The sequence below is a fragment of the Dipodomys spectabilis genome, unplaced genomic scaffold (genome assembly GCF_019054845.1).
Source record: "Dipodomys spectabilis isolate Male_0828 unplaced genomic scaffold, ASM1905484v1 ptg000002l, whole genome shotgun sequence".
Lineage (NCBI taxonomy): Eukaryota > Metazoa > Chordata > Mammalia > Rodentia > Heteromyidae > Dipodomys > Dipodomys spectabilis.
In genome coordinates, this window is record NW_024870679.1 from 14,532,603 (window position 1) to 14,557,033 (window position 24,431).

General features: G+C 38.6%; 1 protein-coding gene across 2 annotated transcripts in view; it reads right to left on the bottom strand.

The window, feature by feature from the left end:
* Positions 1-4,033: 4,033 nt before the first annotated feature.
* Positions 4,034-24,431, bottom strand: part of LOC122107094 (TLC domain-containing protein 4-like) — a 44,836-nt gene continuing 24,438 nt past the window's right edge. For both annotated transcript variants that reach the window (XM_042678692.1, XM_042678699.1), the window contains exons 4-7: positions 21,644-21,702; positions 18,267-18,361; positions 12,022-12,095; positions 4,034-5,480 (exon numbers count right to left, since the gene is read on the bottom strand). In XM_042678692.1, the coding sequence (XP_042534626.1) occupies positions 5,162-5,480; positions 12,022-12,095; positions 18,267-18,361; positions 21,644-21,702 (547 nt within the window). In that variant the 3' untranslated portion in view covers positions 4,034-5,161. The remainder of the gene's footprint in view (positions 5,481-12,021; positions 12,096-18,266; positions 18,362-21,643; positions 21,703-24,431) is intronic.

Consider the following 24,431-nt stretch of genomic DNA (forward strand, 5'->3'; position numbering starts at 1 on the left):
TCTACCAGACACATACAAAAAAACAAACAAACAAGAATACATAGCACATTTTATTTACAGTTACACTTTTAGGTTTCCTTAACCAAGAAGCAGCAAAGGGCTCCAATGCACATTTAATTATAGAATTACATAGAAAGAAAAAATTACAGGTATTTGACAAATTTTCAGGCGGAGGTATAATACAAATTTTTTGAGATTTAGAAATATTTCTCTTTTTTTAAAGAAATCTTTGAGATCATAGAAATACTTCTCATTTTTTTTTTTTGGTCTGGTTTATAGGGCCTGGTAGCAAAACTGTCTGTTGTTCAGAGTCTATAAGTGTAAACATTTTCATTGCAAAGAAATCAATCTTTAGGGGCTGTGTGCTATTCTTCACTGCAGTCCAAAGCATCTCCTAATCAAGGTCTGATGTCTTATCAAAGCAAGGAGAGGGCTGTGTGAAGTCCAGGCTAGAAAAGAATAGAGCCCACTTCCTTGACTGTTGTTGTACTTTAGGAAATATGAAGTAATGCATTAAGCTAGTAAGTAGTTTCTAAAGAAATATCACCAGAATAAGTTAGCTGTATTGAAAAGTAGTACTCTTAATTCTGCCACAAGCCAGATTCCAGCGAGACTACCTCATTCCAACTCTACTGCAGTTCAAGGAGTAAGTAGAACACTTAGATAATTAACATACCTATGATAACCTCCAGCTGAAACACAGCAGAAGCGCATTGCTCTAGACTAAAAAGGATTACATGGTAAGATCCCAGATCAAACAAACAAGTCAAAAAAGAAATGTAGTGCTAAACTAGTTTAAGAAAAGGAGACTACAGATGTGTCTTAATAAAACTATAATTAGCATTGTTTTGTATTGCAAACAGGTACTATTAAATGCGGTGTGGCTTCTTCCAGTCTCTTTTTTTGCTAGTCCTGGGGCCTGGGCACTGTCCCTGAGCTTCTTTTGCTCAAGGCTGGCACTCTACCACTTGAGCCACAGTGCCACTTCCAGCTTTTTCTGTGTATGTGGTACTGAGGAATCAAACCCAGGGCTTCATGAATGCTAGGCACTCTACCACAAAGCCAGTCTCAATGTGGTTTGTCTGATCTTTACTGAGACTTACTATAATTATGTTTTCAGTAAGAGATACGTTTTGCATTTGTAAATGTTTAAAGTTGCCACAAGAGAAGTTAAGGAATGGTGAATTCTGAGATGATACCGACAGGTTTTGGCATAAAAGAGGGAGGAACTACGCTGATGGCTCAAGCCTGCCTATAATCCTAGCTACTCAGAAGGCTGAAATCTGAGGATCAGGACTCAAAGCCAGCCAAGAGAGTCCATGAGACTCTCATCTCCAATTAACCACCAGGAAGCCTGCAGTGGCAGAGTTCCAACTTTGAGCAGAAAAAGCCAAGCAAGAGCATAAGGCCATAAGTTCAAGCCCCAATACTGCTTGGAGGGAGATCTATTATCTTTTAAGAGAAAATCTGTTATGGTGTCTCCAACCAACTTCATGTCTTGATGGCTTTTCTTGCTCCTATACACTTAATATCACCTGTTTCAGTATCTTCAGCATAAACCATCTGTGGTTAAGGCTGAGAGGTGTGTGCACATCCATTCAGTCTCTGCACACACAAAGGGACACACTATTGGGCTGGCTCATGCCTACTGAGAAATACTGTGTCATGTTTCTGATGACATTATATAAATGATATGTTAAGTTTTTATGGAATCCCAAACACACAAAAGTACATCAGCTTCTATGGAAATATTATTGATAATGGCAAAAAAAAAAAGGTGTGGGCTTTTTAATTTCATGCATCCAACTAAACCACTTTGAACCAATTAAGATGCATATTTACATATTTGAAGTTGAGAGCAACCCAGGAATAGAAATTAATTCAAACATGAACTTCAAGGGTGTCTTCTAGAACATGCTTCTTTTCCTTGAAAAGGAAACAGAAGAATCTTGCATTACATCCTTTCCCTACTACATTCCTATGTGAGTGAGAGTTGTGAATGGCACCCAGATGGTACTCAGGAAGCGCTGACTTTAAATCGTGAGAACCAAGCTCCTACTGCCCAATGCTTTCAGAGGAAGTATACAATTTAAAAAACTGACATTTACCAAAACTTTGTGTCAAATAAATTCTTAAAATTTAGGAATGATTTTTATTCAAATACCAAATAAACTAGGCAGTTTTAAAAACTAGATCTTTCAAACACAGATCTGGGTTATCCATAATATATGGATGTCACCCTTAGAGATGGTAGCAGTGTAACTATGACATAACAAAATAACAGCTGGAATAGTAATCATTAAACAAAACAAAGTGATCATACCAGACTTAAGCTTGAGTTAATTCTCACACTCATATGTAACTCCATTTTGAGTTTTAAGTAAATGCAAATGATCTTTAAAAGGTTTTAGACATTAGAATGCGAACTCCGTAAACTTAAGCTCATAACTTTGAAATCTCGCAAATAATATACTTAAATATACGATCTCGCATGCTACTGTTGATTTTCAATCTCTTTTTAAGTGTCACAAGAACTTTTATTTTCTAGAATACTACACATTCAGATTGTCTCTGATCTTGTCTAGAAAAATAGAATTGCTTAAAAATTTATACCAATTTGCCTTTGCATTTTTATAAATATTTTCATAGAATTGTGAAATATCAGAATGCCTAATAGAATCATAAATACTTAATATCTAAAATACCTAGCAAAAAGTTTATCACTGAATAAATGAAACATTCATTGTTTCATTAAATGATATGCTCTGTCTTTATTTGTGTTTTAGGTTGATGGATTCAATCACAGAATATTGAAGATTAGCTCTTGTAATTATCTGTAGAGTAGGGTCATCTCCATTTCATTTCTGTGTAGGAAGAAATACAGCCTAGTTTTAGATCCTACGTTTGGTTTGTGGCATTAGCTGTCATGCAATCAGGATAAGGATTGCTGCCTAAAGTAATATAACAAGGCTTACTTTAAAACACTGATATTTTAAATTGGTTTAGTAAACAGGTATGCCAATCAGTGAAAGTAAAAATGAGCTTTGAAGCAAGAAACTTCTCTGGAAAATGCTCTGATTAGTAAGCCTCACTGACATAGCCTAACATCGACACCTTTGAAGTGGTGGGACTAAAAACTGTGTTCAGAACTACTGCAGTATTCAAAGAGTCAAAAATGGTTATTTCAAAATGTGTTTCTTTTTTAAAGGAATTAATTCCCAAAATAGTTTTTAATATAAATATTATCCTTTTCTTTAAAAAAAAAAAGCTACTTTTCTTACAAAAGAACAAAAAAAAATAAAAATCACTCACTTTCCTCACCTGCACACTCTGCCCCACCAATAAGTCTTTGATGCCAATGAGGTGGCCAGCAATAAATTTAGTGACCAATTTACAACACAAGCAACTTAAAAAAAAAAAAAACCTCCTATATTTTATACTACTTTGTCTTTTAAAAATAAATTTACCAGCCTGGCACCTGTGGCTCACACCTGTAATCCTAGCTACTCTGGAGGCTGAGATCTGAGGATAGCAGTTCAAAGCCAGCTCCAACAGAAGAGCCCATAAGACTCTTATCTCCAATTAACCAGTTAAAAAGCCAAAAGTAGAGTTGTGGCTCAGGTGGTAGAGTGACGGCCTTGAGTGGAAAGAGCTGAGGGCCCTGAGTTCCAGCCCCAGTACCAGCATACATATGCCAAAATTACCTGATATAAGCCAATCAATCCCATTTAGTTGACTGAAGGATAAAGTGTAGAACTTCTCAGGTTCTCACTGCATTAGGACAATCAAATTGGGTTAAATGTCTTGATCATATTCAGCCAGCCTTCTGTCATCTCCAAAATAGGAACAAGGAATTCAGAGTCAAACATTCTCCTTCAAACTGAGAAACTACATGGATTCAGTCTTTTGGTTGGGTTCAATTAAGTTCAAGTATTCCTCACTAGATGAACTAAATACTCTCCCTCCCCTTAGAACAATCAGTTAAGGTCAAGTATGTGAGTGAAATAAATAAAGGCAATAATAGCTAAATATGTAATTCTAGTATTTATATTGTTAGAATCAAAGTAAAAGTATAGAAACACACACACAACATAAGCAGTCATTTCTCTTCATGTAAGACAATAATTTTGATAATCAGAATACTTGGATTGAATTACCTTCTTTCCTGCTCTTTCTTTTTCCAGAAAGACAAGAAAATCTAAAGCATTCAAAATGCTGACTAAGCAAGCAGGAGTAGAAACTGAATAAAATATGAATACTGATTCTTTTGTTGTCCAGTCTCACCAACAAGAGGCCTATTTTCGGGGCATGACAAAGGCAAACTGCATATCACCAGTGTGGAGCTCAGTTGTGAACCCAGGGGAAATGCTAGAAGTATGTTTTTCATAGAAAAAAATGCCAAGGAAGACAAGACAGCAGTGTTAAATAAAGCATTTTTCCTTAATGATTAGCTTAAGTAATCACCAAACACCGACCAATATGCACTTTGAGAAGAAATCCATCCCTTAAGAAGATCCATCATCTTTCTTAAAATATAAAAACAACAATTTGAGAAAATGCTAGAAATAGGAGGAGACAAATAATTAAATGTATGAAGCATATTTCCATAACTAAAAGAAGGAAATATTCTCAAGTGAACAAAATGTATCCAGCATCAACAGATAATAGCAGATCTGAAATCAAAACCAGAACTTTTTGAATAGCCTAGGAAAAAAGAGATGACAGCAATCTGAAAAGGAAAATGGTACTGATGTTAGAGCTGTCTACATACTGAAAAGTAGTTCCCATACTTTCTCAACAGAACCACTGGCTACACTAAGTGTGCACCAACTTATCACAATCATCATCATAAAGAGAAAACTACCGCTTGCAGGCTAGGAGATTCCTGGGAAGATTTGCCACTAGATTTGTAACTTTTATTTAAACCTCTCAATTTTTAATCCATGCTTCTAATGCAGAGGGAAAGAAATTTTGGAAAGGGAAACTAAATTTGAAGTTTCTCTTTTCTAAAAGTTAAAAAAAAAGACAACAAAACCCCGAATAATAATTCTAATTAATAGAGAAGCACAAGAACATGCCAAGAATTCATCCTATTAGTAGATATAGATGAGTAGTAATGAGGATTGCTTATCTAAACAAGGTGTTTGACAAAAGCACACCTTCAGTCAAGTTTTCCATTCTGAAGACTACTTCTGGCTTTCTCTTGTCTGATGAGAGAGATGACTTTGATGCACCCTTTTGAAATTTTGATCATCCACATGACATTCATCACATCCAAAACAAAACAACTACAGATCCAGGAACACTGGACAAAGAAGCCAAGTCTTTTGTAGGGTTCTGTTCCACACACAGAATATATGAAGATATAAAGTGGAGGTATCACGATGATCCGCACGATGAAGAACACTATGGTCATGAGTATCCCATTGAGGACATTCGCTTTGGAAAACTTAGGGTACTTCAGGACTTCAAAGAACCACCTGAAAAGAGAATGAATAAAATATCACATCCATTGGGAAACTCTGGAAGTTAATCAGCTTTGTGATTGTACACAAGTCAGAGATCATCCCTTTCCAATTCATATGAAGATCACTAGGTTGCCTGTGGCTCACACCTGTAATACATGCCACTCAGGGGGCTGAGATCTGAGGATCACAGGTCAAGCCAGTCTTGTTAGGGAATTCTGTGCCTCTCATGTCCATTTAATCAGCAAAAAACTTGAAGGGGAGGTAAGGCTTAAATGGCAGAATGCTACCCTTGAGCACAAAAGCACAAAAAAGCATTCAGGCCATGAATTCATGTCCCAGTACCAACTGACACACATGTACACATGGATGTACACACACACACAGACACATAGACACATAGACACACAGACACACACACACACACATACACACACACACCGTACACTGGCCAACAGCATGTTGGGCCCACAAGCCCAACTTTTCTGACCTGACCTCAAGCAACAGTAAAAATGTCCTGCTTAATTTCAGTGGCCACAAATCACATAAGGCTACAAAAACATTTGAAACATTCAAAGTCTGCCTGAGGAATTGGTTTTACATTTTTGCTTAGGGCTGGGAATGTGGCTTAGTGGTAGAGTGCTTGCCTAGCCTGCATGAAGACCTGGGTTGCATTCCTCAGTATCACATACACAGAAAAAGCCAGAAGTAGTGCTGTGGCTCAAGTGGTAGAGCGCTAGCCTTGAGCACAGAGAACAGGCTCAGGGCCAGTGCCCAGGCACTATGTTCAAACCTCAGGATTGGCAAAAAAAAATATATGCATTTTTGCTCATTTTAATCAACTAAAACATAGGTTTGGGATCCCTAATCACAAAAATCTCAATCTTGAGATGTTCTGAACATCTAAAACATTTTTTGAGCACCAACATGATGCCGCAAATGGAAAACTCCTCAATTGACTTCCTGACACATCACAATCAAAATTCTATCGGCTCTGTGTATAAAGTATTTATGAAACACAAATGAATTTCATATATAGATGTTTCATATACATTTCATACGTATCCTCTTCATCTCATTATGTAATATGTAAATATTCTAAAATCCTTAAAAATAAACATCTGAAATTTGAAATGCCTCTGGCCCTGAGCATTTCAGATTAAGGGATATTTGAACTGCACATGGCTTGTGGGTACTCCATTGGACAATGGTGATTTGCAGGAAGATAAAACCGCCTGGGAAAGAGGAGATGACCAAGAACACTGACAATAGAAATGGAGACGTGGTAAGCAATATTGAGTAGTCTTCTGGAACCGTCCAGAAGACTCCGGCTGGGAGATGTAGGTCATTGATAGAACACCTGCTGACCATGTGCCAGGCCTGAGTTTAAGCCCCACCTCTGGGACAACTGAGCCATGTGCTGATCAAGCAAATGCAAGAACAGCAATGGCACATGATTTTCTGAGAGAAAAAATTAACTGTAATATGAGGCTACTAGTAGCTAGTATTAAGCGTGCTCTTTTTATATACAGAACACAACTGAAGACAGGAATATTAAATTATGTGCCTGGTCCAAGTAGTAATAGCAAGGAAGGAGCAAAGCTAACCTAAAACTTGAGTTTACTTGATTCCAAAACTTATTCATAACCCATTGCACCAAGATGAATAAGACCTGACGGGAAAACTGAACCAGGCCAAAGCATCACTCAGCAATGCTTAAGGAAAAAAGCGGCGGGGGTGGGGGGTGGGGAGGAAGTGGGGGGAGTAGTGAGGAAATACAAAGAGAACTAGCTGTAGTATCCATTGGGAAAGTCAATAAAGTTTGGCAATAGTGTGGCCAATACAACCAAGTCCACAGATGCAGCAGGCGCCAAAGCAAGTTCATTAGATTTTGCAACTGGAAGTCATTGATATCTTTTTTTTTTTTTTCTTTTTGTCGGTGGTGGGGCTTGAACTCAGGGCTTGGGCGCTGTCCCTCAGCTCTTCAGCTCAAGGCAAGCACTCTACTGCTTGAGCCACAGCGCTACTTCCCATTTTCTAGTGCTTTATTGGAGATGAGTCTCACGGACTTCCTTCCCAGGCTGGCTTTGAACCGTGATCCTCAGATCTCAGCCTCCTGAGTAGCTAGGGTAACAGGCGTGAGCCACCAGCGCCCAGATTCATTGATACATTTAATTTAAAAAACAACACACATTCCAACCAAATGGCAAAGGAAGAAACCTAATTGCAGTGGTTTACCCACAAGGAAGATATGACAGCGTACAGCAATCAAGTGTAAACTATGTATTTCCAAGGTTTCTTAGTCTGTGGTTTAATCAATATCTACTAAGTTTACCACTTGCTGAATATGTACTGAGTGATGAGCACTGTGCCTGGGGCTTTACGTATCTAATCCTATCGAATCTTCTCCATAAACTAGGAGAGGGGGGTGGGAGGCTGAGTCATCATCCCTACTTTTAGGCAAGAAGACAGGCTTAGAGAAGATAAATCATCTTCCTTTCATAAGCAGTGACAAAGGGAGAGCTTGATTTGAATCCAGGTCTTTCAGCTTCAAAGACCACGCACTTTCCCTCTGTTTCCTCTTTATCCTTAAGGCTTGCAAAAATTACCTTGGCCTCAAGCCCAAGGAATGGATTATCTTCCAAACATATGAAAAACTGGCAAATGAGACAAGATTAGGTAATAGTTGAAGAAGCAAAGATTGTACAACATATCTGCAATTCCTTCTTTCCTCCTAGGTGGAAAGATCAACCTCTCACCATCCCATTGCTTAAAAAGACCTGTAAATATACTAATACTAGACATCCTAATAAAGAGGCTGAAAGTATTTATAGAGGAAGAGACTTCTCTACTGAGTCTGACCAGCTTATGGTAAGGGATTCAAGAGGCATGAATTTCTGGGCAATGACTGGGTGAGCAATAGCACACAAGTGAAGCAACTATTTGAAACCAGAACTCCTCTATGTCAGCAATATAAACTGCATGACTTAAAGAGCCTTCACAGATAATCTTGTTCCAAAGTATGTCCAGTGCACAAAGGATGCTAGGAAGTTAATGCTCTAAACATTTCCCTCCTTTGCTTGTGCCCTGAGATTGCAGGTAGTATTGAAATCATTCACAAGGCTTCATGCAGGGTAGGCTCTGTCATTCAAATGTTTGCTTTGAGACTCACCTTCTGAGTTATCCCTGCACAAAATATCCTTCAGGTCTTGTGATTTTGAAGGATAGATAGGTAAAATTCATTCACAAGATCTGGCAAAAATGAAAGATATGAAAACTAAAGGAAGCAGACAAGAAAGACCAGAGGTACAACAGACAGTAAGAATCTAACACTGATTTTGAGTAGTAAGAAACAAGGTTGAAAACCAAGGGAGCACATTGACAGAGAACTGCAAAGGTCAGTGAGAAAGCTGTCAACAGGACAAGGTTCTTAGTAAGAACGTAAGTACTAAATATTAAGTGGTAGAGAAGTGGAACTGTGACTCAAATGGTAAAGCACTAGCTTTGAACACAGGAACTCAGGGACAACACCCAGGCCCTGTGTTCAAGCTCCAGAAGCAGCACAATGCCAGGTGCTTGTGGCTCACACCTGTAATCCTAGCTATTCAGGAAGGTAAGATCTGAGGATCCAGGTTCTAAACCAGCCCAGGCTATAAAGTCCATGAGACTCTTATCTCAAATTAACCACCTGAAAACTGGAAGTGGTGCTGTGGCCCAAAGTAGTAGAGCACTAGCCTTGAGTGGAAAGAGCTCGTGGACAGCACCAGGCCCTGATCAAGCCCTACAATCAGCCAAAACAATTGTTTTAAGACCAGGTAAGAGTGATAAAGGTAAGAAATAGACTCTTTCAAGATCTAGGGAATGTACTATGCTTCAGTGCTTTTTTCTAAGGAAGAGAAAATGGAAAAGAAAAACCCATCCCAGTAGAGGAAGAATCATTAGCCACCACCTTACCACTTCCCCCCTGTTAACCATCCAGATAAGATATGATAAAGAGTTCTCCATAAACAGGGCACCAGTGGCTCACGCCTATAATCCTAGCTACTCAGGAGGTTGAGATCTGAGGATTGAGGTTCAAAGCCAGCCTGGGCAGGAAAGTCCATGAGACTCTTATCTCCAATAAACCACCAGAAAACCAGAGGTGGTGCTGTGGTTCAAGAGGTACAGTGCTTGCCTTGAGCTGAAGAGCGCAGGGACAGTGCCCAAGCCCAGAGTTCAAGCCCCACGATGGACCAAAAAAATAAATAAAAAAAAAAGAGTCCTCCACTTCTAGGTGATTCCTGTATTATCTATTCATGAGAAAAGCATCAAACACACACAGACTTCAGGATGTACTGGGAGAAAGCTGGCCCCTACTCCTTGACCAGGAGTCAAGGTCAAGAAACACAAGGACAGGGTAAGAAAGTGTTACAGAACATTAGAGGCCAGGAAGCCATGGCCCCAGACTGAGGAGATAAAGCAGAAGGACTGGCTGGGTTCTATCCTGTAATAGAAGCCACTGAAGAGAAAACCAAGCCAGAAGTTTTCTTGGTAACAATGTATCAGGTCTGTTTTCTTAGTTTTAGGAATGCTTGCTCCATGGTAAATAAGGTAACAACAGAGGAATCTGGGTGAAGGGTAAACTGGAGTTCTGAACAACTTTGCAACTTTTCTATAAATCTAAAATAAAAACAAGGGCCCCAAATGACTTTATACTATAATAAAAAAAAAAAAAAACAACCCTGAAATCAAGGATAAATAAGTGGATGGTCAAAGAGAAGGGTTCATAAATAAGTGGGTGTGCTCAAGAATGAAAACAAGTAGGATTATTAAAATCTTCACACTTCCCAAAGCAATCTACATGTACAATGTAATTCATTCATTCTCTATGACACACTTACTGGTCACTAATGGCTTCTGGAAAACTTAAAGTTATTTGGAAGAATGAGGTCAGGAGGATTGCAGTCAAAGGTAGCCCAGGCAGAAAAGTTTTTGAGACTCGCCCCCACTTCTCAACCTTAATCTAAGCACAGTGGGACATTCCTTTCACCACAAGCTATATGGGAGGCTGAAATGAGAATGATCACACACAGTTCCAGGCCAGAAAGCCCATGAAAACTGCATCTCTACAGAGAGAAGCTAGATGTGGCAGCATGCACTTATGATCCTATAAATGGAGAGCCCCAAGTAACCCTAGCTACTCAGGAGGCTGAGATCTGACAATCCAACTCCAGCCAATCAACAATTAACTACCAAAAAAGCTGGAAGTAGAGCTGTGGCTCAATTTGTAGAGTGCTATCCTAGAACAAAAAAAAAGCTCAGGGACAGTGCCCTGCCCTGGAGTTTAAGCCCAAGAACTTGCAACAACAAGAAATAGTAAAAGAAAAAGAAAATACACAAATGATCAATGAGTATATGAAAAGAAGCTTAACACCATGAATCAAAGAAACACAAATATTAAAGTTACAATGAGGTATTACCTCACACCCATTAATATTGTCAATGATTTAAAAAAAAAGGGAGGGGGTAGAAAAATAACACATACTGATGAATCTATGGAGGAATTAGAATCCTGTGCATTGTTGGAAGGAATGTAAACAGATAATCTAATAAATAAGCATGGAGGCTCCTCAAAATGATCAAGGAAAGCCTATGACATGCTCTGATATGAGTCTTCATGATGTTATGCTGAACTCAGTATGTCAGTCACAAAAAAACAAATATTGTACGACTCTAGTGTCATAGACAGTTTCTACTCTTTGAGGAGGGGGAATAAGAATTTAGTGGAAGGGCTGGGAACATGGCTCAGTGGAAGAGTGCTTGTCTTGCAGGCATGAGGCCCTGGGTTCGATTCCTTAGCACCACATAAGAAGAAAAAGCTGGAAGTAGTGCTGTGGCTCAAGTGGTAAAGCGCCAGCCTTGAGCTGAAGAGCTGAGGGACAGTGCCCAGTTCCCACGACCGACCGACAAAAAAAAAAACAAACAATTTAGTGGATACAGTTTCCATCCAGCAAGATAAAGTTGTAGCTTCCTTTCTGTTGTACAAACAGTGTGGAGGATAGGATCAGATCTGTAGTCTTCAAAATGGTTCAAATAGCTTAAAAACCGCTGATAACTATTAACATTATGTGTGTGTTGTATATTTGCAATAAAAAAAGTAGTCTGTGAAATAGAAAAGATTTATAAATGGACCAAGATAATGTTGGCATCAAAATTTGGAGACAGGAGGAAATGATGAGTTTCAGCAAAAGAACTGGGCCTGAGCGGAGATGGTCTAGGGCTTTGTCTGTTTTCTCCACAAATCACTGCAGTGAACTGTAAGGTTAAGTGTGTAGCGCCATTGTGGAGGTGTACCACCCCCACTGACCAGCGGGGACAGCTGAAATACACTCCTTGAGCCTTTTCAAGGCTTGTTTTCCTCATCTATACTACCATGACATTATTTCATTCATACCACAGGGTCTCATGTTTGATACTGTGGCTCCAGCAATTGGGGGCCGGGAGGAGGCGGGGAGATGCCCCCAACTAAAAAAGTAAACAGCAAACTTTAATTGATCGATTGATCAGAATAACTTACCGCTGATTCACAAAAGGGCTGGAAAGTTCTGCAAGTAGGCGAAAATTGGCAACGAACGCCAGCATTCCTTGGGTCTGTATGGTAAATGTAAAACATGGTGTCAAGGCCAACATTCTTACTGAAATGTTCATATACTTGAGAAATAATTCATATCTCCTAGACATACTGTAATAATCAATATGAACACATCCTACCCATTACTGCTAAAGCAATTTTCTTCTTTATGAGAATTTACAAATGTGCTGAGCATTATAGAGCATTTTAAAGACATACTTGCTGGAAGTGGTGCTGTGGCTCAAGTGGTAGAGTGCCAGCCTTGGGCAAAAAGAGGCTCAGGTTCAAGCCCCAGGACCAGCAAGGAAAAAAAAAGACACACTCATGTTCATTTTGCATATGTAATGTGAACGTGAAAGAACAGGTTTCAATTTGTTGACTCAGGTTTGATTAATGAACTCTATAATGAACCATTAGTGATGGCATTCTCAAATTACTACAGAAAGAATGATCAAGTGCTAGTGTGAATCTCAAAGTTAAAGAATTTTAAAGTAGTTAAACACCCAACAGGATCCCATTTTTTAAAATCCATTTGTCCAACATATTATTAGTTCTTCATCCTTTTCCTCCTAAAATGGAAGTAAGGAAATAAGGAAATAAAGACCAGTTGATGGACGGAGACTGACACCTGACTAGGGTTTATTATTGTTGTTTGTTTCCTTCCCTGCTGGCATCTCCAGACTTAGGGTCAGGAACCCTTTCCTCTTAGGGTTACAGCTTTGGGTGATCTCTGTCCAACATTCAGCAGCTCAGTGTGCTGTTACAGCTCTGAGCTGCTCCTCAGAGCAGGAACTGGGAACTCTAGGTGGCTTTCAGGAATTCCTCCAGCAGCCATGACTTGCAGCATGTCCAGTCTCAGTTCTCTACCATCTCTTACTCTATCCCCTCTCTTGGTCTATTATTCCTAGTCTCTGCTTTCCAAGTCCCATCTCTTACTCCTCCCGTCTCTGAAACTACCCTGTTCTTCACCCAGCTAACTCAGTCCATTCTCCCCAGGATAAGTGATTATTTGGCTGAGGCTTTATTGGGACCCATGCCTCAGCACAGCACCAGGTCTCCCTGACTGCTGCCCTGAAGAGGAGCCGGCTGCTTACCTAGCTGGCCAGTCATACAACATGCACACTAGCTGCCATGCGTGGGGGAAGGCCTCCCTTACCTGAGGTTCTAGGCCAAAACTGAGCAAGATGTTGCAGGAGCTTTGCTCTGTGTGGAATCGTGGGTTGGGGAGGGGTATTAGATCAGATATTCTATATTAAACAGGAAATGCTGAAGCACACTCAAAAATCACACACACACACACCACTTAACATTATTGCTATGACCAATCCCTCAATTCATAATGACTTGTAAATTATATATTTATGCTTCTAGGTAGATTTCTTTCTCTAAGAGCTACAGAAATATCAATAAGCTTAATTCCTAAGAATTACTTCTGTCAATCTTTGCTTATTAGTATGTAAGAAGTTAAAAGAAAATCAGTAGGAAAAAAAGATTGTTACACATATTATTTGAGGTTTTAAGATACTTTATTGGGTATTATTAAGCATATTACTTAAGGTTTTAAGACTTTTTATTGGATAAATAATGAATTACTTAATGTAAGCTTAGTGGAAAACAGAAATCTCCTAGATCTTTTTTTTTTTTTTTTTTTTTGCCAGTCTTGGGGCTTGAACACAAGGCTTGGGTGCTGTCTGTGAGCTTCTTTTGCTCAAAGCTAGCACTCTTCCATTTGAGCCACAGCAACTCTTCAAGCTTTTTCTGAGTAATTTATTGGAAATAAGAGTTACAGGGACTTTCCTGCCCAAGTTGGCTTTGAACTGTGATCCTAAGATCTCAGCCTCCTGAGTAGCTAAGATTACAGATGTGAGCCACCAGTGCCCAGCTCTCATTCATTTCTCATAGACCTTAATTTTGCTTTGGTAAGCTATATTAATTAGGTGGTTAAAAAAAACACACAACAGAAATTTTTACCACTCATACTTGTTTTCCAAATGTACTGTAACTCACTATCTACAGGTATAACTTGACCAGGGAGAGGAGGTGATTCCCAAGAAAGAGAAAAACACCTGAGCATACTAACCAAGCCAGAAGAAATATAGACATGTACAAAAGGATCATGGTTTGTCCTTTAAAATAAGAAAGCAAGGGCCAGGCGTGGCAGCCCAGGTCTTTAATCTCACCTATTTGGGTGGCAGAATCAGTTGGCTCCAGGGAGGCCTGGCAAGATGTCACTGAAACCCTCTCTCAAAAACAAGTCATGCTAGTTGCCTGTGGTTCACGCCTGTAATCCTAACCAGGAGGCTGAGATCTGAGAATCACAACTGAAAGTTATCCGAGGAAGGAAAGTCCATGAGACTCTTACACCTAAAAAGCTGAAGTGGAGCTGTGGCTCAATGGTAGAGTACTAACTTTGAGTGGAAAAGCTAAGAGACAGTGCCCAAACCCCAAGTTCAAGCCCCAGGACAAACACTAAGTAAATAAACAAAAATGGATGAATGAATGAATGGATACACAAATAAATGAAAAGTCAGATGAAGTACCCATGCCTATAATCCTCACTATTCTGCATGGTCCCCAGCCTGTCCTTGACAAAAACATTAAGACATTAAAGCACAGACAGGCTCCTTTCCCTTTCCCTTTCCCCATCCTCTTCCAAAAAATATAGCCTGCCATTGTTTTCCTTGGTTATTATGATGCTTTTCTCCAGGGTGAATACTGAATGCCAGGCAAAAAAGATACAGGATTTTTTTAACCTCTCTATATAGAGAGACAAGAAGAAGTTAAGATCTAAATTACTCTGTCAGAGAATTTTTAAACTTCAGCAAATTTAGCAGAGGTACAGAAATAGTGATCAAGATATTATATAATCTAGAAATAACCTATAACAACTTAGATGCAAAGAATCTTGTTATTCATCTTTTCCTTCAGTGTGCCATATATTTCAAACCTACTTCTATTCATCACTGTAAGTTTTATTTAGTACCAATGTCAAAATCATTTAAGAAAAAAAAGTTTCAATAGTTGCAGAATTCTCAAGTCAAAGCACTTTTCAAACACGAACCCTTATACCACAGTAAAAATTTCAGAACTGGCCAGGCACTAGTGGCTCATGCTTGTAATCCTAATTACTCAGGAGGCTGAGATCTGAGGACCACAGTTCAAAGCCAGACCAGGCAGGGAAGTCCATGAGAATCTTATCTCCAATTAACTACCAAAAAAGCCAGAAGTGGCTCAAGTGGTAGAGCACTACCCTTGAGGGAAAAAAAAAAGCTCAGGGACAGTACCCAGACCCTGAGTTCAAGCCCTAGGAACAGCACACATGCACGCACGCACACACACACACACACACACACACACACACTCACATTTTCAGAACTGTTTACACCCAAAAGTAATAATGATAACTTTTCTAGTGAGCAACAAAAATGCAGAGTTGGAATTCACTGCACCACAGAGAAAATTTCATATATTGAATGAAGAAAAATAAGATCTAAAAATACCACAGAATCTCTCTAACTATAAAACTATAAACATTCTTCATTCCATCTATTTTATTTCTATTTTTCTGCTATGAATAGAATCACAAGATAAATTTATTTCAGACTAAAATAACAGAACAGAGGAAGATATATCAAACAGCTACTAATTTCTTTTTTCTGCAAGTTCCAGCGTGCATTTGATTTTTTTTAAGGCATGAAAACCCAAAGGGAAACTAGTATTCATCTCACATAATTGAACATTCAACTTGCCAATTCAGACGCTGTTTGCCAAGCCTGTGATTTTAACAGCAAAACAGAACAGCAGTTCATAATGCCCACATTTTAAAATGCTCTGTAAAGTGCTCTCTTATCTTTCATCACAAGTTTGTATAATTCTTTCATAGCCCACTGGTTATTTGTCCAGGGAATATGCTTCTAAATTATAGCAAGATATTGAACTCAGGATTGTTAACCAGTCTGCATGTCTTCTAAGCAAAAATACCCAGGAAACAAAATATCTGCATAACAAGTATCTAAGACCTCTATAAAACCAGGTTCAATTGATTTAAACTTTTTAAAAAGAAGATGAAAACAAAGAGTAGAAATCATACACACACACACACACACACACACACACACACACACACACACACACACACACACACACACACACACACACACACACCCCACATATCTATTGTTTCAGAAAAATAAAGCAAATGTAGATTCCTTACACAAGCATTTACACATTCAAAAAAAGTTTTTAAATATAAATATAAATGTGAATTATTTAGATTTGTGTCTGAGGGGGTAATATACAGGGATGTTTTGATACAGCTAATTCTGGCAGAAATGATGGCCAAATCTGCTTTGGATTCATAATCCCCATTTGTGTCAACAAAAACAAAAACAGAAGAATCTGGAATTTTAAAAATCCCCCAAATACTCATAAGTACTCAATAATACAAGGATTTAAAACTACTAAGTTGGAGGGGTGGGGAAGCAAGAGTTTACATACAAGTTTTAAAACAGAAAAAAAAACCAGAATTGGATACCACATCGATTACTTAAAATTCATAAAATTTTAGTTTGCTTTCATTACTTATAAAATGTCTATTTTGAGCATGTTGGAATATCTAGGTTAAAAACAATGATTGTAGAACAATCTAACAAAGATGCAAGGAATAGCAACTGCCAGTTTATGAACTCTGCGCCATTTTGGGCACAGAATTTAATATGCTTTAGTGCCTGAGAGTTGTTTCAAGAATTCTCTCTTAACTTCTGTTTTTAAGCAGGTGCAGTGTGGCACACCTATAGTCCTAACTAATTGAGAGAATCAGAAAGATCACTTGAGCCCAGAAGTTTGGGGGCCAACCTGGGCAGCACAGCAAAATCTTGCCTCTTGGGGAGAAAAACAAAAACTCCAAAAAACAAAACAAAACAAAACTCCCTGAAAACTTCAGTTGTGAAACACTATTGATAAAATCTCTGAGCAAGATTCTCCTAGTGATTAAGCCTACTTAATTTTATTTATGAATGAATTTATATAGAATTAAACAGAAATCATGGACTGGGAAGGTGGCTCAGTGGTAGAGTGCTTGCCTCACATGCATGAGGCCCTGGGTTCGATTCCTCAGCACTACATAAGCAGAAAAAGCCGGAAATGGCGCTGTGGCTCAAGTACTAGAGCACTAGCCTTGAGGTGAAGAGCTGAGGGACAGAACCCAGACCCTGAGTTCAGGCCCCATTACTGACAAAAAAATAAAAAATAAAACAGAAACTATGTGGATGTTAGACCTCAAAAATATAAAGATATATGTAAACACAAATAGGATATGTGTGTGTGTGTGTGTTCCCATACTGAAGATCAAACTGGTAATGGTATACACGGGAGGAAGAGTCTACGGTGAAACCCCTTTGAACAATTTACAGACAGTTTAACAAAGCAAGGGCTTCGAGGAATGGAAAGAGGAATGGAGGGTGAATAGAGTCCTAAGACTCAATGTGTGTATGTGAAAATGGAAGTAGGAAACAAGATTGGTGGAGGAAGGGAATGTGGGAGGACGTGAGAATGATGGAAGGATTATCTCTGATCAAGATGCACTGTACTCATAAACTGATATGTGGAATTGAAATCCCCTTTTACAACTACTTAAAGATAATAAAAAATTGAAAATATATGTACTGGTCACAGTAAATTCCCTTTGTACAACCAGTTCAAGATATTACTACTACTAGAAAGAAATCTTTCAGCTTATATAGCTAAATAGGAATTTGTACTTATCTCTCGCTATTAAATGATACATGCATCTAGAAAGACAAATACCTACAGCTATATACCCAGTGTTTTTGAACAGACACTTGGGGCTGAAGGAGAGGCTCAGGTAGAGCGTCAGCCCAATGAGCAAAAGCTTCAGATACCAAGTTTGAGTCTTGGTCTCTGACAAAAATAAATAAATACAAAAATATATGAATAAATAAAAATAAATACAAATTCAAAGAATAGGGTCATCTTTCTGTCTCTGTTTATGAGGACATATAGACGCTCTAATAGAAACACATGTGAAGATAACACCTCACAAGAGTGATCCCTGAATGAATTTGAAGATGGTATGTATAAATTAAGACTTGTACATTGAGTTACATTCACCCCTGAGTTTCTGTTACCCAGTCTGGTTGGCTAGTAAGGCCACAGGAAATTCTGGCACTCACCAGTACTATGTAGTATGCATACAGTGCTGTACAATGATGAATCACAAAAAATTTGTCACCAATCACTTTCCAATTGAAAAGGATAATCAACAAATCTGTAAAGAGGAAAAAGAAGTAAGACGTTACACAGGACGAAAGCACCATTGGGTCACACGTGTATTTAACTCACCCTCTTGACAGCTCAATACCTCTCACGCCAAGGCCACAAAACTTCCTTCTTCCCGCATCCACTCTAGTACCCCTGGTTCTCAGAAGGTATTGGCTTCTGTGCCCTTTGAGCCTGTCTCCCCTCACTGTTTTGTGGCCAAGCCATGGGTATCTTTATACCCTGAGAATTCTAACACAGACCCGGGAATACAGTTTGTAATCAACCTAATATTTGTTGAGGGTATAAATGAATTACTTTGTCCTCAAGGGTAAATAAAATAAAATATTACCAAATATAAATAAATTTAAAATAAGCCCAAATTACTGGTATTTGTCACTACAATAATACAAAAAGATTAGTGACAGGCAAAGTACAAAACGATCAAGTTATTTATAACAAGAATTACTTAACAAAGGATGCAATAAAATATTAATTCAAAATAGTAAACTCATCAAGGATGATAACTAGGGGCTAGAGACATGGTTCAGATGGTAGAGCACCAGTTTTGAGTGAAAGTGTAAAACACAGTTCAAGTCTAAGTCCAAAGGAAGAAAAAAAACTGTGACTATAAAAAAGACAAAGAGTTCAATCTATCAAGTTCCCTTTAAAAGCTTCTCAATCTAAATACTATGATTCAGAAAACAGAACTTGCTCCAAATGTCAACACTCATGTTTTGTTTACCAAATGGTTAAACCTGAAATGTCCACAGGGGAAATAAATGGCTGTCATAGATGAAGACTGAGGCAGGACAGGTTTCATCAGGTCAGAGCTTATAGACTATAGGATTTGTATGGGATCAACCTTTAAAAGATACTAACACAAGCATGAATGTTCAGAAAGAGAATCAAAACTACAACTTTTCAAGAGAAATCAGATACTCTAATTGTGAAGATGAAGGAGAGTGATATAACATTATCAGTAGCTAAGTACCTGATACCTTTCTCTAAAAATCACTAATTTTTCCTACATATTTGGCTGTACATACTTTTGGGGGACCAATTTATGTAATGATTTTATTTATTTTGCCAGTCCAGAGGCTTGAACTCGGGGCCTGGGCACTGTCCCTGAGCTGCTTTTTGCTCTACCACTTGAGCCACAGGATAGACAAGCACGCTAACCACTAAGCCTCATTCCTAGCCCTGTAATGATTTTATAACAATGGTCTATAAGAAGAATAAAATGAACTCACTTCTCATTCAAATTGGTTCAAACGTTTGCTTTCAATTCACTCCTTTTGTTTGTGAATTTTTGTGGTTTTTTTGGACTGCCACCTTTTGGGGGATAATCTTTCTTTCTTTTTTTTTTTTGCCCATCTGGGGCTCGAACTCAGGACCTAGGCACTGTCCCTGAGCTGCTTTTGCTCAAGACTAGCACTTTCTCACTTGAGCCACAGCACCACTTCCAGTTTTTTCTATTTATGTGGTACTGAGGAATTGAACCCAGGGCTTCATGCATACTAGGCAAGCAATCTACCACTAAACCACATTCCCAGCCCTGGGTATAATCTTAATCAGGTTTCTTTCACACAGGATTTCCCAAGTGGTTACTCTTCTCTGAACTGACAACATTCATTAACCAGTGCATGTGGTATACTGGTATATTATAAATTCTTATTAATGACACTGTTGTGTCAAATTTCCAAGATGTTCACATGAGTGTGTGTGTGTGTGTGTGTGTGTGTGTACTGACCCTGGGGCTTGCCTGGATGCTGTCCCTGAGCTTCCTTGCTCTAGGCTAGTATTCTTCCACTTGAGCCATCACCCTACTTCTGGCTTTTTGTTGGTTAATTGGAGGTAAGAGTCTGATGGATTTTCGTGCCGGTGTTGGCTTTGAACAGCTATCCTCTGATCTCAGTCTCTTGAGTAGCTAGGATTATAGACATAAGGCACCAGCACCAAGCCAGTACTGGGGTTTGAACTCAGGGCTGGCTCAAATGGCACTCTACAACATGAGCCACACCTCTAGTCTGGCATTTTGCTGATTAATTGGAGGTAGACTCTTGGGGATTTATATGTCCCAACTTGTCTTCAAACCTTGATCCTCCAGGTCTCAGCTAGGACTAAAAATGTGAACTGCAGGTACCCAGCCAGGATACACTTTTTTAAATTAGGCTACCTGATAATCCAATAGTCTAGTCATTATTTCTCATCAAGATGTATCTCTTTCTATTAATGAGTTACTGGTTTTGACAGAATCTAATTTTCTTTGTTAGAATTCACTTCTTCACATATACCAACTTCAAGTCCTATAAACATCCAAATCATAGATTTCTTATTTTTCTGTGGTTTTTATTAAAATGATCCAAAATGTCACTTCAAATTGTGGTTAGAATGGCACATTCTCAATCTTGGCAGCCTTGTTGTAAAAAGTGCTACTCTGTCCCTATGTAACATGTAAGAAAATATACTAGATGGTAATATGGAGTAGAAGATTCCAGAACATTAACTGATAAGGGCAAATTGGAAGACACATCACTGGTCTCAACAAGTACCAGAGACTAAGGCTTAAACGTCATAGCAATTACACAGGAAAAAAAAAAGTCTTAGATCATCAGTGAGAATCAGAAAGGTAAAAAGAGTTTCACATTCTACCACCATTGCATGTATTATTGTATTATTGCTTTTGCTGGTCCCATGAATTAACTAAAGGCAAGCAAAGGCTTTGCATCTCCACTCCATTTTATTTATTTATTTACTGCCAGTTCCCAGTTTTTTAGTTTTCTTCCCAGTCCTGGGGCTTGAACTCAGGGCCTGGCACTGTTCCTGAGCTTCTTTGGCTCAAGGCTAGTGCTCTACCACTTGAGTGCCACTTACGGCTTTTTCTCTTTATGTGGTACTGAGGAATCAAACGCAGGGCTTCATGCATGCTAGGCAAGCACTCTACCACTAAGCCACATTCCCAGCCCTTCACCTCCATTTTATACGTGTTTTTGCTCGAAGACACTATCTGCAGTCACCAAAGGACTTCTCATAGAATATCCACGCCATGTAATAAATCTCTTACCACGTCTTCTTGGTATTTAGGAGTGAATGGCTGGATCTGACATATCAACTCTGGGGTTTGAGACAGGTCTAAAACTCTGATTTCATTATTTATCTTGGGACAGGTCCTAAAAGCTACTTCTCAAATAAGCCAAAATAAAAACAAACAAACAAAAAATACAGATACTGCAAATAATCCCATGATCCATTTAATGAGAACTATACAATGTATAACATTATCACATACCAGAAATGAGGTAGCCTGAGGCAGTAGCAATATTCACAATCACATGTTTTGGATCACCCCTGAAAATATTTAAGACAAAATAAAAAGGGTTTGTTGGTTTTCTTTTAAAGCATATGGGTTATAGATGACCAGTGCACCTTTTCTACTGAGATTTAAGTACAATAAAAACACTTTCTTTGATTTTCAAATGGTAAGCTGTTGTTTTCAAACATAAATCGCAAAGCACCAGCCTCCATTTAATTGAGCCTTGATGCCTGGCTAGTAGTAGAAGACAGATGCTGTTCCAGAATAATATGAACCCATGTCCCCCAAGGAAATCTAGTAACTTCTCATCTGAGATGAATTGTTAGCTATCTGCTGCTGGACATGAAGTTTCTACTCTAGCCTGAGCAAGTTTCCAAAATCTCCTTGATGATAAATCAGAAACTCTTGGAATTAAAATAAGCTGAGATCCTTTAAAAGCATTTAAAGCCAAACCACACTGAGGTCCCAATATTAAAAAAAAAAAAGAGGCCTCTTGAAGGTGGCTGAGAGAACACAATGCATTGATGAACCAAAGTTAAAACTGCCTCACAACTTCCAAATCCAAAGGCAGAGTAGAGGGTTTGCTTTGTGTGAAATTGAGAAGGAAGCATCCTACTACTTATGGTGTTTCCATAGATCCAGAAGATGACTAAGAGCTCCATCCATCTGCATCTGACTTCTCAATCCTATCCTGTCAGAGAACTGTGCAAGCTGAGAGACTACTTCTAACTGCATGAATCAACAATTTCTTTATACACACACAACTATGCTAAAGATGTTATTTAAAAACTGTAAATGTACCAGATACTGGTGGCTTACGCCTGTAATCCTAGCTACTCAGGAGACTAAGATCTGAGGATTGTAGTTCAAAATCAGAAAGTCCATGAGACTCTTACCTATAAGAACTCTGGAAGTGAAGCTGTGGCTCAAAGTGGTAGAGCACTATCCTTGAGCAAAAAGAGCTCAGGGACAGTGCCCAAGTCCTGAGCTCAATCAAGTCCCACGACCAACCAAAAAAAGAGTATGTATTCTATGATTTGCAAAAGGACTCCAATAGAATTGTAAGTACCAAAGGTTTTTATTCTTTATTCTGAACCAAACTCACCATGGGAAACCATGTACCCCATTTTTGATTTTCAAGGCAATCTAGATTGTCATCCTCACTCAAGGATTTTTCATTATCACACAATTAGGAAAATGGTTAGGAGAGCCCTGCTCTTTTGACCCCTACACACATCAAGATGGCACAATTTCTTACCACTCAACAACATCCTATGCCTGATTAATAATACTTGTGGAAATAGCCCAAAATGAAACTGATAGTGTAAGCAATGGAAATAAACAAGGGCTTTTTTAAAATATAAATTTTGTTCTGCAAATATAACCTAAGAAATGTGGACTTGAAATAAATCATGGCATGAAATACATACCCACACCCACACACCTAATATGTCAGATTAAATCTTAATAAAACAATATGGACTAATGAGTCCAATCTTGGTGCAACATTTACTTCATAAGAAAACTGGTTCCGCCAATAGAAGTAAAGAAAATTTAAGCTAGGTATTACTTAAGGAGATGATATAAAAGTCTGGTCAAAGAACTCAATGGATCCCTTTTGAAAAATATCCTCTTTGTGAAATGTATCAATCAGTATGATTCTAATGAGAATAGCTTCACACTTACAACCAAACCCTAGCAAGTCCAATAATAATAGTTACATTGTCTTCTAACCTACAAAGCTCATAACTACCATTCTACTCCTTCCAACATAGTACCTCTTCTTGTAAACTAAGCTGACCTAAGCCATAATGTTGAATGTGTCTTCGGAATGACATTTGATATTTTTTGTGTGTGCCAGTCCTGAAGTTTGAAATCAGGGCCTGGGCAATGTTCCTGAGTTTTTGTGCTCAAGGCTCATGCTCTACCACTTTGACCTACCACATTGCATTCCAGCTTTTTGGTAGTTAACTGTAGATAAAAGTGTCATGGACTTTCCTGCCTAGGCTGACTTCAAACTGTGATACTCAGATCTCAGTCTCCTGAGTAGCTAGGATTATAGATGTGAGCTACTGATGCCTGGCTGGAATGACATTTTAAATTTGTCAAAAAGACTCATACTTTATCTTACTACTGCCAAATTGAATCATTACTACTGCTCCTCATCTGGCACTAATCTCACCCGGCCACTTTTAATTCCCATTCCATTTCTTTGGTATTGAACAACAGATCGAACATAAATTTGAAGACAAAGACGTTAGTAGGTTTTATCCCAAGCTGAGCATTCCATGTCAAATATAAGTCAGTTTGACAAAACCAGTGTTCATCTCTTCACCATACTTTCCTTTTTTGAAAACAATCCTTTGGGCTGGGAAGGTGACTCAGTGGTAGAGTGCTTGTCTTGCATGCTTGAGGCCCTGGGTTCAATTCCTCAGCACCACATAAGCAAAAAGAAAAAAGCCAGAAGTGGCACTGTGGCTCAAGTGGTAGAGCGCTAGCCTTGAGCTGAAGAGCTGAGGGACAGCGCATAGGCTCTGAGTTCAGGCCCCAGGACTGGACCCCCCCCCAAAAAAAAAAGAAAAAAAGAAAACAATCCTTAAAACTAAAGCAAAACTACCCACCCCCATTATTGGCATTCAAAGCTAAAACCATTTTAATGTACTTTGCTGGAATATATGAGAACACCAGCAATTTAATAAAACATACACCATAAATACATTTCCTGTTTTAAAATAAATGACCCTCATTAATAATTAAGAGCAAA